We start from the raw sequence: 16,282 nt of genomic DNA on the forward strand, positions 1-16,282 counted from the left end.
TAAACCTTTTTGTTTAGCTGTACAAATTTAGCTGTGCTAAGTGACCATGACCACCACCTTTATCAAAACCATTGAGTTTGATCCCGTTCTGGAATCCCTTTCCAAAAGCAGGTAAGGAATCTGCTCGTACCGAACCACAAGATCCCCATTATTGTATTTCCTAACCCGAGGATTTCATGTCTATCGCTTTTGTGCCAACCTTTGTTTTGAGCCTAAATCTTCTCCTGGCGGCTTTGCCTTACCCCCGACTTCTCTCAGCCAGTTTACATCATTTTTGTCTCAGATCTCGAGGTGTACTTTATTTAGGGGACTTCTCTCTTTGTAGTTTGACATATGAAACTGAATTACGTCTATCTTATCCTGTTTCCGAACTGTGGGTATGTTTTGACCATGTGACTTTGACTATCCTTATATAGTAGTAGAAGTCTGTCTCACTTTTCTCACTTATTCGGTCAGTTGCTGTCTTACCTCCTCCATGCTCCTTGCTATCTTTAGCCTTGAGAGCAACCAAAGCATTGCATAGAATAACTAATGAGATGACAGGTGTTAGCATTGTTGTTGATAGCCCTACCACAGCTACTGGAGCGAATAAACTCTACTTACGATGGAACATGGACATTGTTAATAGGGGCTTGGCGTATAGGGGAAGGAGACTACCAAAGACGCTTTGTCTCGTCCTAACAACTATCTATTGCAATAACCGAAGAAATGGCTAACAGTGGAGACTCGTCTTGGCTAGCAAACCCTGTGACTTTACCCAGACAGTCCTGTACCTTCGTGAATTGTTAGCCTTTTCACCAGCGCTTAAGACAGGCAGAAGTTTAGGATTCTAGACAAGATAGAATGTTGTAGCATACGTTCAGGTTCAGGTCCTCTCCCTGTATTAGGGAATCGCCCAGACAGTGAGAATATGCCCGTCAATAGATCATTTTAGAGATCCGAGAGTTGGTACTTTCATGAATTAGAACCTTTAGCTGGTAGCTAGCAAAGAAGTTCTCCCTATTATAGTGTTGCCTTGCGAGTAAGCTATTCATATAGTGTTTTGATTCTCATTTCTATTGTAAGTGAGGCCCTGGATCTGGATGAGGCGGGTTAGGAGTAAGTGCTAATTCTGCTCCGCCTTGTAGCTGCTTTTATTTGAAAAAGGATCCGGATAGTCCCTTCGAAAGTATAAATAACTCGTTCCGCATAAGTGTCTATCCATATACTGAAAGACGTAGTTATCCTTGCTGCGGCCATCCGAAAGCGCCTATGTTATGTAGTGGAAGGTGTTTTTCTTTTTTGGTCAGTCTATGCGAAGATACCTTTAAGCTAGTCTAAGTGCGTGCTTCTTATACATAGACGTTTTCAGATAGAACTTTACCATGAGAGAGACTCCTTCGAAACCAATCCAGAGTCCGTATCCCTAAACACAACCCTTATAGGGATGCAGTGCGCGTAACGTGGTGGATTATGGGGCCCGTTCCTATAAGCCGAGTACAAAGTTATTACATAATGATTCAGAATATAAATAATGAAATGAATAGCAATTGGAATACCATAATGTTTATGGACCCTTCCTTAGTGAGCTCTTCTGTCTTTTGAACCGGATGATGTCGGTAACGGCTGTATATTCGACCATTGCTCGGAGGGAACAGTAAGATCTTTCCTCTCACTGGCGTGCCTACGCTGGGATAAAGATATATCGAAAACGTGCAGTGATAAGGTATACTTCACTTAGTTTACAAAAACCCCTGTTCGGATGCCTGAACAGCTTTTAACTAGAAAGAGAATGACCTCTCGAGCGGAGCATTTCGTTGACCGATCAAAGCCTATTTTCGAATGGAAAGTTCTCAAATCTCAATTATGGAAAAAAGCCCAATTGGAAGAGTCTTAATTCGCATTTCTTATTATATATGGAAGGACCCGATTTCGAAAATTCCCTTTTTGACCGTATAATAGAAATAGGCGGCCTATAGGCTTTCAGCACCTTGCTTGCCATTCCGTTCTAAACCTCTATCTCGTCTCTCTTTCACCTCCAATTGAGAATAGGAAAGAAGCAAACAAGCAAACAAAGGAACTGGGTAACGATGGGAACGGTCAATAAACCTTTGGAGCTTAGAATAACTCTAAGTCTTTCCAACTGCAGGTGCCTGTACTTACCCATCTTTTGGCACCGGGCAATAAGGCAAAGAACTCATGTTAGCGAGCCAAAGAGTGTCGGTGCTTCGCGAACAAAGAAAGAGAAATAGGAATTGTCCCGAGTCCACGATAGAATAACGAATGCTTAGCCCACTACACTGTTAAGGCTTACGGAACGGTCGGTCAATCAATAAGAAATGTAAAACTGTGCCTTCCTTCTTCTCAATCAATAAGAAATGTCAAACTGTGCCTTCTCTTCTTACTGCTGCTAAAGCCGTTGATTTGAAAGATGGAGTCTATGTACAATGCTTTCGAATCAGATAAAAGGAAGAGTCAGAAGCAATATGTTTCATTAATGGAATTAGTGTGATCTAACTCTCGTGCCCAGCTAGATCGGGTTGCTCTTCATTACTGCTTTGCTTTTGTTTGTTTGCCATTACTGCTTTGCTTTTGTTTGTTTGCTGGGAAGGGGTTTTATGGATAACAAAGAAGACCTCATGCCGCCCGGTCCTGTTTCTGTTTCTGGTTGGGATCGGAGGAAAGAGAAACTCAAGATGAACCCGCTCAAATGTGCGTTGGGGGCCCCGGGACTGAAGGAAGTAGGTTTTCATGGAATAACCAAACTCGTAAAAGAAAGAGTGAGGCGCGAATGTGAATAGCTCTTTTGGATTCCCCCACTACACGGTTAGGAGGCGGTGATTCCTTTCAGAGTAAAGAAGACATCTTCATATAACGTCTGAAACAAAGGATTCTCAAACCAATCCATCCCGAACTGATCCAAAAGTTATTGCTATTCGGCTCCAGCAGGTTCAAAAGAGAATTACGGAGATTGAAGAGATCGAATTCCTACCGGGACCCCTTGACTCATAGCAAGAAAAAAGTAAGGTGCTGAAAGCCAGTGATACACTGATGGTTCTTTTTGTGCACAGGGACTCTGCCTTTTCCCTCGCCATAATAGTCGCTGCTCTTTGAGAATTCTCATAGCTTTTACAAGAGCCAAACTCCACTTATTAGCTTTGACGGCTCCATGCTGTTTGCGTCGTAAAAAACGGATATCTCCTTTTTCCCAGACAGGAAAGCATAATGAAGTTAAGTAAAGTAAACACACTTATTCAAATAGAAGTTCATTAATCCAGAATATTAGTGTAACATCCTTAGCTTATTTATCGGGGGTATGATCGACACCAGTACAAACTCATAAAGGACCTTCAGCCAGCGCTAAGACCATCACAGGCAAAAACTCACCCTCTATCTTATGTTTTGCTTTGTCTTTATCTCCCAAGATTAGAGGATTCTCCTTCTTTGTACATTAGTGAGGGGATAGATCCGGACAAGCACTGCCACAGGAACAGTGCCAATATGCTATAGGTGTCGGCGATAGAAGAAAGAGGAGTTTATTAGAAGAAGCCGCTCGACAAGAGGGTTCGATAATAGGGTACTGTCGATGAAGATCCAAAAAGCCTTTATGCATGCATCTCCGTACAAGTGGAGGCCATGGTTTATGATTGAATCTCAAAGTCGAGCACATGTGATAAGAAAGTGCCTCTTTCAAAGGAACGAACAGCTTTCTCATCTAAAACACTTTTCTTCAATGAGCTTCTATCTTATGGGGTTGCATGCCCTCGGCAATGCTTTTTGACTTGACTTTCCCCCGCTTGACTCTTGAGAAAAAGGAGACTGCTATATCACCAACGCAGAAACTGACAAAAGCTAGGGGATTGGCTCCGGGTGTTCCATGCTTCAATTACTAGCTCTGATTCTGGATTTCCTTCCCGGTAGTCTGCATTCTTTCTCCGTCTATTGGCATTGAGTGAAGAGATTCATTCTCAGAGGTTTGTTAGTTCTAGTGATTTGACCCTTCCTGGGCTGCCTATGGAATGTGGATCAATAATCTCCTAATGAACTAAACCCTTCAGGAATACTATTACTAGCGGGAATAGGAAGAGGACAGGTATTGACTCCAGAGATGCTTCTGATTCAACAATTCCAGCTCTGACTCTAAAAAACACTTGATTATTTGACTTTAATGACTCTCTTCTGGGGCAGGCTCCTCCAATAAGCAGGACTGGTACAAAAAGGACGTATTTCCATTCTTTAGGGAAAAGAAAAAGAAGGTGCGTTGCCGGGCCGAGTACGAAGTGGCCAACTAACAGAAGAGAAACGAGACGACAGACCGGCTCAAAGATGCTTACTATTGAATCTTCTAATGAACTTATTCCCTCCATGAAGACTGATTCGCCCGAAGCTATCCCTAGACTTAAAAGTGTTCGAGTGCCCGCAGAGAACAGCTTCAAATCAAAGCTATGATTATCATTGATTCTTAGGCTTTATGATTGGATATCTCTTCCATTAATAATCTCCACTTCCACTGGATATCTCTTCCATTAATAATCTCCACTTCCACTTCATAAGATAGGGAAAGAGCTATGAGATAGGGAAAGAAAGAGCTATGAAATAGGGAAAGAAAGAGCTATGAGATAGGGAAAGAGCTATGCATGGGAAATACAGTGTTCAATTCGAAAAGAAGTGCCTATTTCAAAAAGAGGACGGACTTCTTTCGTAGAAGTTATGCTGAACAGGCAAGGGGGCAGGAGACATATCTCTTTAAGAAGGAAGGAAGAACTGAACAGTCTACTAATTCAATATCATAATGGATTCTCTGGATTTCTCTAGAAAATCATAAGTGTTAGGGAAGAGTGGAATTCGATTTCTGGCTTCTGTGCTCTGAACAAGCAAGGATAGCTCGCCCTGTATTGCAGTCTTTCTCTTAAATGGAACCGAAACACTCCGGTAAGAAGATAGAATGAGAGCTTGAAGGAAAGTAAGGTAAGAAGATAGAATGAGAGCTTGAAGGAAAGAAAGTAGGTAGCGTAGGTTCTATCCAAACTACTGCCCTGTCATAGCCGAAACTGCGGCTTTCGAACTTGATTATAAATGTGGGATTCCTCTTTTCCCGGCCTTATTAGGCCACTGATTCTAGTTACGCCAATCTAATCACCTGAACGATGGGGAGAGTTTCTTCACAAACGGATTTCCGCCTTGACCTCGACTGAGGATTCCTTCCAATATCTATCTTTCTTCACTGGCCAAACTCACCCTCTTTCTTGCTTTTGACTGTTTTCCAAAATGAAAGAAATATAGGCAGTGAAAAGTTGGATTGGATTCTCTTAGGTCGATGTTACATGCGGGAAAACTAGGGGTTGTGCCTATGAACTCTTCCTAAGGCTCTGGGTGTTGTGCCTATGAACTCTTCCTAAGGCTATCGATAAGGGATTGATTCTATTCAAAGACTGCTTTCCTTCTTGTCCACGCTTTCTGTTACTTGCCTTAATGAGAGGGCCTTAAGAACTTTTAGCTGACCCATCAAACTGGAATACTGATCTATTCGAATAGCTGGTTTTCCACCCCGTGCAGGCGTCCTAAAACTCTCGGATTATGCCAATCTTAAGTATTTTGATGCCGGAAAGTAGGGAAAAGAAGCATTTGACCACCCGAGCATAAGTTCTCCATCCAAGTAAGGAGTGAGTCATTATAGTTACCATTCTAAGTATTCTAAATACCCGGAACAGGAAAGATGCCCCGAAGATCCACCCGCACACCAGCAGATTGAAAAGTGGCACGCCTTTGAGATATAAGTTGAGAAAATGCCAAACCAAAGAAAGATGATTGAAAAGGTACTGAAAGAGCATCGGTAAGCCTATCAATTAGAAGTAAAGCCGGGCAGGCATAACGCAAGGTAATACTTGGAAAGTCAAATAGAAATAGAAGAGGAATAGAGTCGTTTAAAGTATCATAGAGGAATAGAGCAGTGGAAAGTCTCATAGAGGAATAGAGCAGTGGAAAGTATCTAGAGCAGTGGAAAGTCTCATAGAGGAATAGACCGAGTAGTTGAGCAGGCGTGCAAGATGCCTTTGCAGTGTAGCCTAGGTAGAAGCTAAACATAATGGACGGTTTAGCAAGGTCAAGGACATAGGATGGCAAGCTAGCTTTTGATTCCACTATACATCTGATTTCTTCTTTCAGAATTATCTCGTTGCGAAACACTCATTATTCTTTTGGATTCATTTGGGCTTTTGCTCCTATGGTATGAGTCTAAAGTATAAGTCAGTCTTGTTAATGAAAAATAGTATCAATGTGGGGCCCATTCCATTTTGTCGAAAATATGGAACTCACACTAAACGATCCGTGGTACAATGACAGCTGATTAGACTCGTAGGGTAGTTTTCCTAGTTTCAAGAGAAAAGTTGAGTTAGAACATAAGAATAGAACCTAGTTTCAAGAGAAAAGTAGAGTTAGAACATAAGAATCGAAATATGATTGAAATCAGCGTCCGACAACACGATTATACGCATTTCTCCAAAGAGGCTATCGTCCCGCCACCTTTCACTGTCCTGTCGTTTTCCCCATTTTGATAACCAGCATTCTCATTTGTCCTCTTTTTCCAACTAAGAGAGGAGCGCTGGGCTCTGTAAGCGAGCCATTCTTTAGTACATAGTCGCTTGAATGGAAATGCACTACAAAATATAGAAGTAAGTAACTTAACTGCCTATCATCTTTTCGCCTTTCTTGTTGAGCTAGCGTAGCGAGTTCTTTAGCGCTGTAGTATGAGTGGTAAACCCATTTATTGCGTTAGCGAGCTATGCCTTATTACGCTTCTAAAGCGGAGCTCGTTCTCTTGCTTTTGGCCTGAGCCAGATAGTTTCTGGATTTGATGTTTTTGACCTGTAGCAATCAGCTACCTCTATCCAGCGGATCTATGGCTAGGGCAAGCAAAGGAAAGAGACTTCAGCAAAGAAGAAGGAAAGGCTCCAACCGGTAAATAATAAGCGGAAGTAAGCCAGCTCTAAAAAAGCCCTTGTGCGCCATCTTTTTGTTAAGCCAGCCAGCAGGAGCTTCCAAAAGTCTCATAAACCACTGGAGAGTCCGCCGAACCTGTGACAATTGGAGTCAAAGGGTAATCCCTCCCTACTTGATTGGGGTAAGCCTCGCCTGTTGCTGTAAGCTTTTACAGAATTCAACCCATAGAAGAGAAGTCTCAATATATAAGTCAATTCAATTCATAGAATCTAATTTCTAATATAAGTCAATTCCATTCATAGAATCTAATCTATAATATAAGTAAATGAAATGAAGATAAGTAAATGAAATGAAGATAAGTTCATATATAAGGTCCAATTCTATTAGGAGTTTCTAGTAGCAAGCAATAGGATTGTTAGCAAGTTCATTTGAAAGATTTGATGTTCATCTCTTAGCAGTTCTCTTGGGAGGAAAATAACATCTCGTTCTCTTACATCTCTGTAAAGCCTTCGATCGGTTTTGTCTCTCTCTTGGAAAATGAATCCTTTTCTGGGCTTCGCACAACGGCTAACTCTCTGTATGGAGTGTACCACGCCTTCTTTTATATTGAACTTCTAGCATCTTTGAATATCATAGTTCTTTTTCTCCAGCAGGAATCTATCTCTCTCAGCAATAAAAAACGTAGCTATTAGGAATAGCTTAAGCCTATAATAGAATATAGCCCTAAAAAGCAGAGAACGGAGGAAGTTTCCTTCATCGCTCGGTGAGCTATTAATTGCCTAGCGCTTCGATTGCATGCAAGGTGGCCAGCGCGGGCGAAGGAGATGCTTCTGGTAGTACTGGATAAGCTCTAGGGGAATAATATCTTTCTTCCGTTTTTCTTCCTTTCTTTCCCATGACGACTAGGAACGGGCAAATCAAGAATTTCACTTCGAATTCCGGACCTCAACATCCTGCTGCTCATGGTGTTTCACGATCAGTATTGGAAATGAACGGAGAAGTAGTGGAACGTGCGGAACCACATATTGGATCACTCCAGTGCGGCACGAAGCCGCTGACGCTGAGTAGGCTCCTATGCCGCTAGCTATGCCAAGCAAGGTCCCCAGGCACAGTAAGGGTTTGTTTCGTAGCGCGTCATGAGCACCGGTCAAAGGGGAAGTTCAGCAACTCAACCTAACCTTAATACCTTACTTTGGATAGGGATAGAAGGGATAAGGTTTTGAAGGTGGCCTCGTTATCCACACATATGTCGGATGAATAGAGAACCGACCTGGGTTTGAACCATAGCGGGTCCTGGAGTGCCCGCCCTATTTGAATTCGCTAACGAACCCCGGGGTGATCATCACTACCTGCACCTAACATCTCGGCACAGTGGAACGTGTAACCTGCCAGCTGTCCAAGTCAACTACTCAATATCTGTTAAGTCAATATCCGTTAAGCGCCTAACAGAACGTAGCAGCCACCTATACAGACAGCAAGCGGGGAGGATGGCACTACTGGCAAAGACCGTCTGGCGAAAACGCAACAGGCGCGAAGCGTGGTAGGCAAGCGCCAGGGGAGCAACGGGAGGAAAGGGAGCCCGGACGGTGTAAGAGCCAGGGGAGGCCGGGTCATTTAACGGAAATCAAAGGGGTCAAGTAACTACAAACGACCGCAAAGTAACTACAAACAGGCAAGCAACTACTATACAAGTAACTCCAAATGGGCAAGCAGACAATAAACAACTACAAAGACAGAGAGCCAAGCAGACAAGACACTGCTAATTAGCTTCCTAGGAACGTTGGGATTTTCGAATTCATGCAGCTCGAATGGCGTGAGCCGCATGCGGAGAGACCCGCACGTACGGTTTTCAGGGGGAAGAGGCCGAAAGACCGCGCCCACCCGACTAGAGGGACTGAGAAATTAATTGAGTACAAAACTTATCTTCAAGCTTTACCTTATTTTGATCGTTTAGAGGGCGATCGCGGAGTCACTGAATGGAAGTCCTCTCTTTCTTTCACCAGCAGCGAGGCATATATGACTAAGTAACATATTGAATATGTCGACGACAACAGCATGTCGTATAAGGAGATAACAGGTGGTAGAGCCCTAAGACAAACGTATCCTAAACTACATCCCCGAGCGGCAGTCAAACTTAGGCGTGAATGCAAGATGCCAGCGGAATGATCGGCCGGACAGAGGCTAGGGCAGCTTCCTTCCTTGTGTGTCGGAGATATAAAGCGAGTGCACCGGAAAACAATTGGGAACGGAGTCGATCTATTCCATGGCGAAGCATCCGAAGCATAACTGCACACTCTTACTATCTTTGCCGAGAGATAGGAGCATTCGGTGGAACCGGTGAACTACACTTGCTTCTTTATAGATGTGTGGGACAGAGGGCTCGTGGTACCAGCTGCCCACCCTTCCTCCGCTTTGATAACCGTGTGAACGGAAAGTGGGCAGAGCAAAAGGGAAGGAGGTCCTCATACAGAGTCTATCACTTTCGCTTTTCCGTGCGGGAGACTAGAGAATGGGTCGAGTAAACTCCCTTGGGGTCATTACTTACTAAGTGTTTTTTCACTTAACAATAAAGTCGTCTAGTATGGATTTTCATTAGTGATTCGAAAGGTTGGTATCTTACTTCTATGATTCGAAAGGTTTGTATCTTACTTCTAAAGGAAGGCAGAGGTAATTCGAATGGCGAAGAGAGGCGGCTCGGCTCGGTAGGGAAGGAATGGTCAATCGTTCAATAATTAAGGAATTCTTTGTTGGCGAAACGATGAGGGGTAGAAAGCATGCCAGTGATTCTCTAAGCATTTCCAACGCTTCGGGAAACTTGCCGAGATAGATGAAAGCACCTTTTTCTCCTCTTCCTGACCTTTAAGGCTATCTTCTATTCTTCTTGCCTTCACTTCACCTCCTCGTAAATAGAACCCTTCTGATCCATTCATTTCTGCAAGCAGGCGGAATCTAGAGCTAAGCCCCACTCCTATGCAATCAAAAGTACTTAAATGAAAGCGCAAGTACCCAACTTTTTCACTCTAATCAAATCAGAAGCTTACTCAAGTACCAAAGGCAGGAACGTGGTTTCGTTGGGGATGGATTCAGTCAGCTAAAAACCCCATAATTGATTCATGCTAGTCCTACTTCTATTGATTTCTTTTTCTGATTAATGCTTAGTCCTACTAGATTTCTTTTTCTTATTGACTTTTAGTAGTCTGCTTTCAGTTTCTTACTTTTAGTAGTCTGCTTTCAGTTTCTCTTTGCAGCGATGCCCCTTTTATAAAAGCTTAGCATCTTAGCTTCCGAGGTTAGGGTCAATAGCCCTTTTTCTCAAGCTTCACTTTCTCTCCCTGCTTGAAACAACTTGAGCTTTAGCTTCCAAAGGCTACCACGTTTCTGTCATTGAAGTTGCCTTTCGTCGCCCGTACCCTAATAAATAAGTCACTATCCAACTAAACAGCTTGCTTGCCCCCTACTGAAGTAGCAAAGCTCTGCCCGGTGACTCTTAATGAGTTTTCAACTTCCAGAAGTCGGGCTCCCGAACTAAGGACTTGTTTATAACTTCCTATAACACGCCCAACGTCTTGCTTTTTCATTCGCAACTGTAGTTGCTCATCCCGTTGCTTGGTCGGCACATTAGCAGTGCCTTGGCGGTCGAACACAGGACTAGTAACAACTGCCGCACAACTACTTCCGTAGTTGCTTGGCGTCTAGTAGTTCCTTGGCCCGTGCCTTGGCGTCTAGTAGTTGTTTGTCCCGTTGCTTGGCCCCTCTGCGCCCAGCTCACAATACAATTCTAATAAGTCAAGTTCTAATAAGTCAAGTAGTGGACATTTTCTCCAATATGATTGAATAGCATTGCCGGAGGCTAAGGTCACTCTTGTGGGAGAGCCGTGTTATGGGTGACCTTATTGCACGGTTCAGAGAGCACTTGTGTATGTGATGCAAGTGAACGTGTACGAAAAAGCTGTCGTAAGGTTTCGTTGTTCGTTCCGTCGTCGACCCTATCTATGTTTCTATGATGGCCCAAGAACACGCTCATTCTTCAGCAGTTGAGAAACTCTTGAATTGCGAGGTACCATTACGAGCTCAATATATACGAGTGTTATTCCGTGAAATAACTCGAATTTCAAATCATTTACTAGCTTTAACTACTCATGCTATGGATGTGGGAGCATCAACTCCGTTCCTTTGGGCTTTTGAGGAGCGGGAGAAATTGTTGGAATTCTATGAAAGAGTCCCGGGAGCCAGGATGCATGCCAGTTTCATACGACCTGGTGGAGTTGCACAAGATCTTCCTCTTGGCTTATGTCGAGATATTGATTCCTCCACACAACAATTTGCTTCTCGTATCGATGAATTAGAAGAGATGTCAACCAGCAACCGTATCTGGAAACAACGATTAGTGGATATTGGTACTGTCACTGCACAGCAAGCAAAGGATTGGGGATTCAGTGGTGTAATGTTAAGAGGTCGTGCGACATGAAGACATTGATAGCAATATGGGGGAAGTTCCCATCAGGCTACAACGGTTCTGCCTGACCCGTAATAAGCATGCATATGTTGTCAGTCAAGATTTAGTGTGAAGCCTTGGATACGACAAGATTTAGTGTGAAGCCTTGGATACGACCTGGGCTAGGGTGAGCTGAGGGGGGACAGCGTAAGTAAGCGAATGTGTGTAAGCCCCAGTCCATTATTTCTATTAGAAGGCCTTACTGTTATTCTGTTTTGCCGTGAACTGATTCGCCTCTGGCCTCTAGGCACGTCGGAACCGCATGAGTTCACCGGGGTGGAGCACGGTCCGCCAAAATCGGCATAGGTTAGGTGCTATTGATGGAACATGGTAAGCCCATCTTTCTCCATATGGAAGTGAAGCTGGCACATAGAAAAGTGGGTATAGGATGTCTCAAAAAGCAAAGGCCGAGCAGTAGGTAACGTTACCTGCACCGAAAAGATAGCTGACTGGGCTTTCTCCTGGATCCAATTTGCCCAAGAACTACCTTGGTGGTAAGGAAGGCAATCTCCGCGAGCGTCCCGCACCCTCAGAGAAAGCCAAATCAACAAGTATGACGCTCGGTGTCTTACTCTATTGGTAATAGTTCCTTGCTGTTGGTTTCGGCCAGTGCTTGTTTGCGCGCTTAACACCAAACCCAATCCAAATACAGGAAAGATGCTCTTCTCCTCTCGTGGGGCATCTTAGAATGATTCGAGCCGTATGAAGGGAAACTCCCACGTACAGTTTGTTTTGGGGGGTTTGTTGCCCGACTGCCCACGGACTTGGCCCGGGCCTAAGTGAAAGTTCAGTAGTGGGCCTACCAATCCAAACCTGGGGTATGCTGGGATTCGAGAAAAGCAGCACCTTACGATGTTCATGACCAATCGGATCCTGACGTACCAGTAGGTACCAGAGGAGATCGCTATGATCGTTACTGTATCCGTATCGAAGAGATGCGACAAAGTGTTCGGATCATTGTTCAATGTCCTAATCAAATGCCTAGTGGCATGATCAAAGCCGATGATTATAAGCTATGTCCTCCGGCACGATTAAGAATGAAACTATCCATGGAATCGTGCGCCGTGTGAAACATAGATCATCGCCCGTTCTTAACTTAGACTCAGGTTAAGCTCCATCTCGGAACCTTAGTAGGGTTAGGAGTAAAGCATCCCGAGGTTGACGCATCTAATTTGGCGTAGAGAAGCATTGGGAACCAAAATGTCCTTATTAAGAGCAGTTTCCCGGCCCTCGCCCCGACATAGCGCTTCTGGTTCGTTCTTCGGAAGAAGCTTATTATCCCTTATTCATTGATCTGGGGGAAAGGGAACTATATACGAGTTGGGAAGCTAGATATTAAGTAAGTGGCTTGATGAGGAGAACTAAGCTGACACTGAGGAGTTGGCTGCTGGCACAACAGGGTGGTGCCTTACCTTACCGCACCGCAGGCGCACGCAAGGTAGTGTTCGTGGTGGTGCTTCAGGATTCCAATGTACTGCGTCCAAGATCAGAACAAGCTTGCCGGCGGACCACTGCCGTCCCATTCTTTAGTGAGCTATAGCGCAGCCATCTTATCCACTGAACTAGCGTCAAGCTATCGCTTCGGGTCGAAGCACTAAAAGAAAAGGACCGGGAAACGCGGCGGCATAGGAACCACGGGAATCCCAGGAGATATAAAGACTAAGTCAGGGAATCGGGATCCTCGTAGTAGGCGGAACCATAATCTCGCCGAGAGAGGGCAGTCTTTAGAAGCACAGAGGTTTGGAAACCAAGAGAACGCTTCGCTCTTTGCTTCTTCCCGGTATAGGAGTAGCACCAAAATAGGGATTAGCTTAATTTACCCGAAAGCACTAACACCTTCCTCTCAGTCAAGTAGGCCACTTTTGATGCAGTCCGAAATAACCGTTACCATATATTAATCTCTTCAATGCTGTCATTTCGCTTCAACCAATGTTTCACCTCCCAAAAAGCGTGTCGTTGGCTTGACGAGCGCAGATTAGGAAGCGGGAGCAAGAATCCAAGAATCTATATCTCTTGTGCTTATACTTGAAGTTAAGGGGAAAAGAGAAGCGCTTTCGCTACTGAGAAAGCGAACGGTCGGACTTCAGCTAACTTATAGAGCTGCCGAAGCCTATGTGCTATAATGCTGAACCAAGGACGCTCTGCCTTATCCATAGAAGCAGTTCTTAACAAAAGGGATCCTTTCCAGGCAATGACTAAATCTATAGATAGAAAGCCCCATGATGGGAAACTATCACGTTAGGTTTGGAGAGAGATGGGACCTGTGTGAGTTTAGGGTTTAGTGGGCAAGCAAGCTTTTTCGATTCTTTCTATAGCCTGCTAAATAACTACAGGATCATCGGTCTACTCTACCTCAATTCACCATTTCGAACCTTATACTGAAGGGTTTTCCGTACCAGCTCCTTCTACCTATACAGCAGTTGAAGCACCTAAAGGAGAATTTGGTGTCTATCTTGTTAGTAATGGAAGCAATCGTCCCTACCGTTGTAAAATAAGAGCACCTGGTTCTGCCCATTCACAAGGACTCGATTCTATGTCCAAACATCACATGCCAGCAGATGTAGTCACCATCATAGGTACTCAAGATATTGTGTCTGGAGAGGTAGATAGATAGGACTAGGTCTTGCTCGATCAGGACCCTAGCTTGATTGCGAGCCAAAATACCCTTTCAAGAATAACTAAGTTGAACATCTATAGGCTCCTTATTTCGGACGTTGCGTTCGGCGATCCCAATTAATAAGTAAGTCAAGCTCCTTTGTGAACTCATCCAATCTTTCTCAAATGCAAATGTATAATAACCCAATATTCTATCTATTTTCCGCTTTCATAGCTACTCTTATCTTATTTAGTAAGGCTTTCATAGCGACTCTTATCTTATTAAGTAAGTAGGATTCTTGTAAGTAGGATTCTTTCTCTGGGTAGAATAGTATTCCCCCGATGAACCCTCTTTCCCCCGTCCCTCACCACGAAGTGATTCAGCCTCTAGTGAATGACGTTCTGGTGGCGGTGATTCATAATAATTGGAAGGGTCTTTCTTTCTTTAGGTTCTTAGTAAGGGCTCCTCGCCTGACCAAATTCTTGCTGTTACCAATCGGGGAGTGGGATTCCAATTACCCCGGAGTAAAGACTCCCAGATGCCTTGAGTTCTTGGACTCAGTTGATCAGGAAGGAAGAAGGAATTCCTTATACACTGAGTTCTAAGAAGGGAAAGGAAATAGCGTTGTTTGATAAGGGGAACAGCCTGACAAAGAATAATAATGAAAGTTCCCTGGACTCAATGACTCTAAGCCTTAACTCATTTGAATTTCTCTGACATTCCACGTTTCCGAAACGGATCTTTTTCAATATTTCACATTTTCCATGATTATCTCTATTTTAGGTATTTGGGGAATCCTCCTTAATAGACGAAATATTCCTATTATGTCAATGCCAATTGAATCAATGTTATTAGCTGTAAATTCGAACTTCTTGGTATTTTCTGTTTCTTTGGATGATATGATGGGTCAATCATTTGCTTCATTAGTTCCAACAGTGGCTGCTGCGGAATCCGCTATTGGATCAGCCATTTTCGTTATGACTTTTCGAGTCCGAGGTACTATTGCTGTCGAATCTATAAATTGCATGCAAGGTTAAACATTACTACATCTAAGTGATCCAAATACTCTACTTTCGTTCTCTTCTTTCTTTTGATTATTGGACTTGGCCGCCGGGTGTCTTACACTACTTCCCGTTCCATTGCAGAAAGATGGATACATATAACCCCTGTGCCCAATGAGATTTAGTTCAAAGGATATGCAGGATATCAATATGCTATTTGCTGCTATTCCATCTATTTATGCATCAAGTTCGAAGAATATCTCAATAAATAATGAAGAAATAATAGTCGCTTTATGTTTTATAGGCTTTCTCATATTCAGTCGGAATAGTTTAGGTGATACTTTCAAAGACACTCTCGACGGGAGAATGGAGTCTATTCAGGAAGAATTGCAGCAATTCTACAATCATAACGAAGTCATTCCGGGGGAATCCAATGCACTACAACGATTACTTAGGATCAGCTTGTACATTTGCGGCACCGTAGTAGAATCATTACCAACGTTACGCTGTGCGCCTAAGTGCGAAAAAACAGTGAAAGCCTTGTTATGCCGAAACCTAAATGTTAAGTCAGCTACACTTCTAAATGCCACCTCCTCACGTCGCATCCGTCTTCAGGATGATATAGTAACAGGTTTGAATTTCTCAGTAAGTGAAAGATTTGTCCCCGCTTCCACCGCTTCCATCATAGAACTTATTCGAGAGGGCTTGCTAGTCTTAAGAAAGATCAAGGTTGGGTAGGGTCTTCTATTCCTTAAGCATAAGGAAGAGGATCAAAACATAATTCATATCTGTTCATGCTAACAGAAGAGCGGATCCAATACACATCGAGGAAAATCTTCTTATTCATGTGCTCATGCTAACAGAAGAGCAGATCATATACACACATCAGACTTATTCTAAGGAAATGGTAGCAAGTGTACTTGATTCATTTTGAGCCCCACGAGTGAGTTGCCGCTCCCTAGGAGGCTTAATCATATGCTACCACAAGATCTCGTTTTAGCCTGAAGCCTAAAGTCCGGAATCTTGCTTTGGAGCGGTCAGTCAAGATGTAGTTTCAAGGATCATAAGAATAATAAGGATCAGCATAACGATCCAATGGCAGTGGTTAAAGAATGAGTTCCGAGGTGATTATTTGGATTCCCGCTTTCTGGATGAAGTCTTGGAAACATTAGTTACAGCCTGATAGTAGCAGGTTGCTTCCCAGTTTCGAGTTAAGGTATTGTTAGCGGTGGGTTCAATCCCGAGTTAGTAGTTGGGGAGTTACAGACAGGA

The 16,282-nt window shown here is 43.5% G+C and overlaps 1 protein-coding gene and 1 pseudogene across 1 annotated transcript; both read left to right on the forward strand.

The window, feature by feature from the left end:
- Window positions 1-1,042: 1,042 nt before the first annotated feature.
- Window positions 1,043-14,582, forward strand: LOC135659104 (NADH dehydrogenase [ubiquinone] iron-sulfur protein 2-like; annotated as a pseudogene).
- Window positions 14,583-15,040: 458 nt separating this feature from the next.
- Window positions 15,041-15,846, forward strand: LOC135659103 (ATP synthase protein MI25-like). The gene has a single exon (XM_065176259.1). It carries the CDS (start codon window positions 15,185-15,187, stop codon window positions 15,746-15,748), a length of 564 nt encoding a protein of 187 aa, XP_065032331.1. The 5' UTR covers window positions 15,041-15,184; the 3' UTR covers window positions 15,749-15,846.
- Window positions 15,847-16,282: the final 436 nt, after the last annotated feature.

Source organism: Musa acuminata, unplaced genomic scaffold (assembly GCF_036884655.1).
Source record: "Musa acuminata AAA Group cultivar baxijiao unplaced genomic scaffold, Cavendish_Baxijiao_AAA HiC_scaffold_429, whole genome shotgun sequence".
Lineage (NCBI taxonomy): Eukaryota > Viridiplantae > Streptophyta > Magnoliopsida > Zingiberales > Musaceae > Musa > Musa acuminata.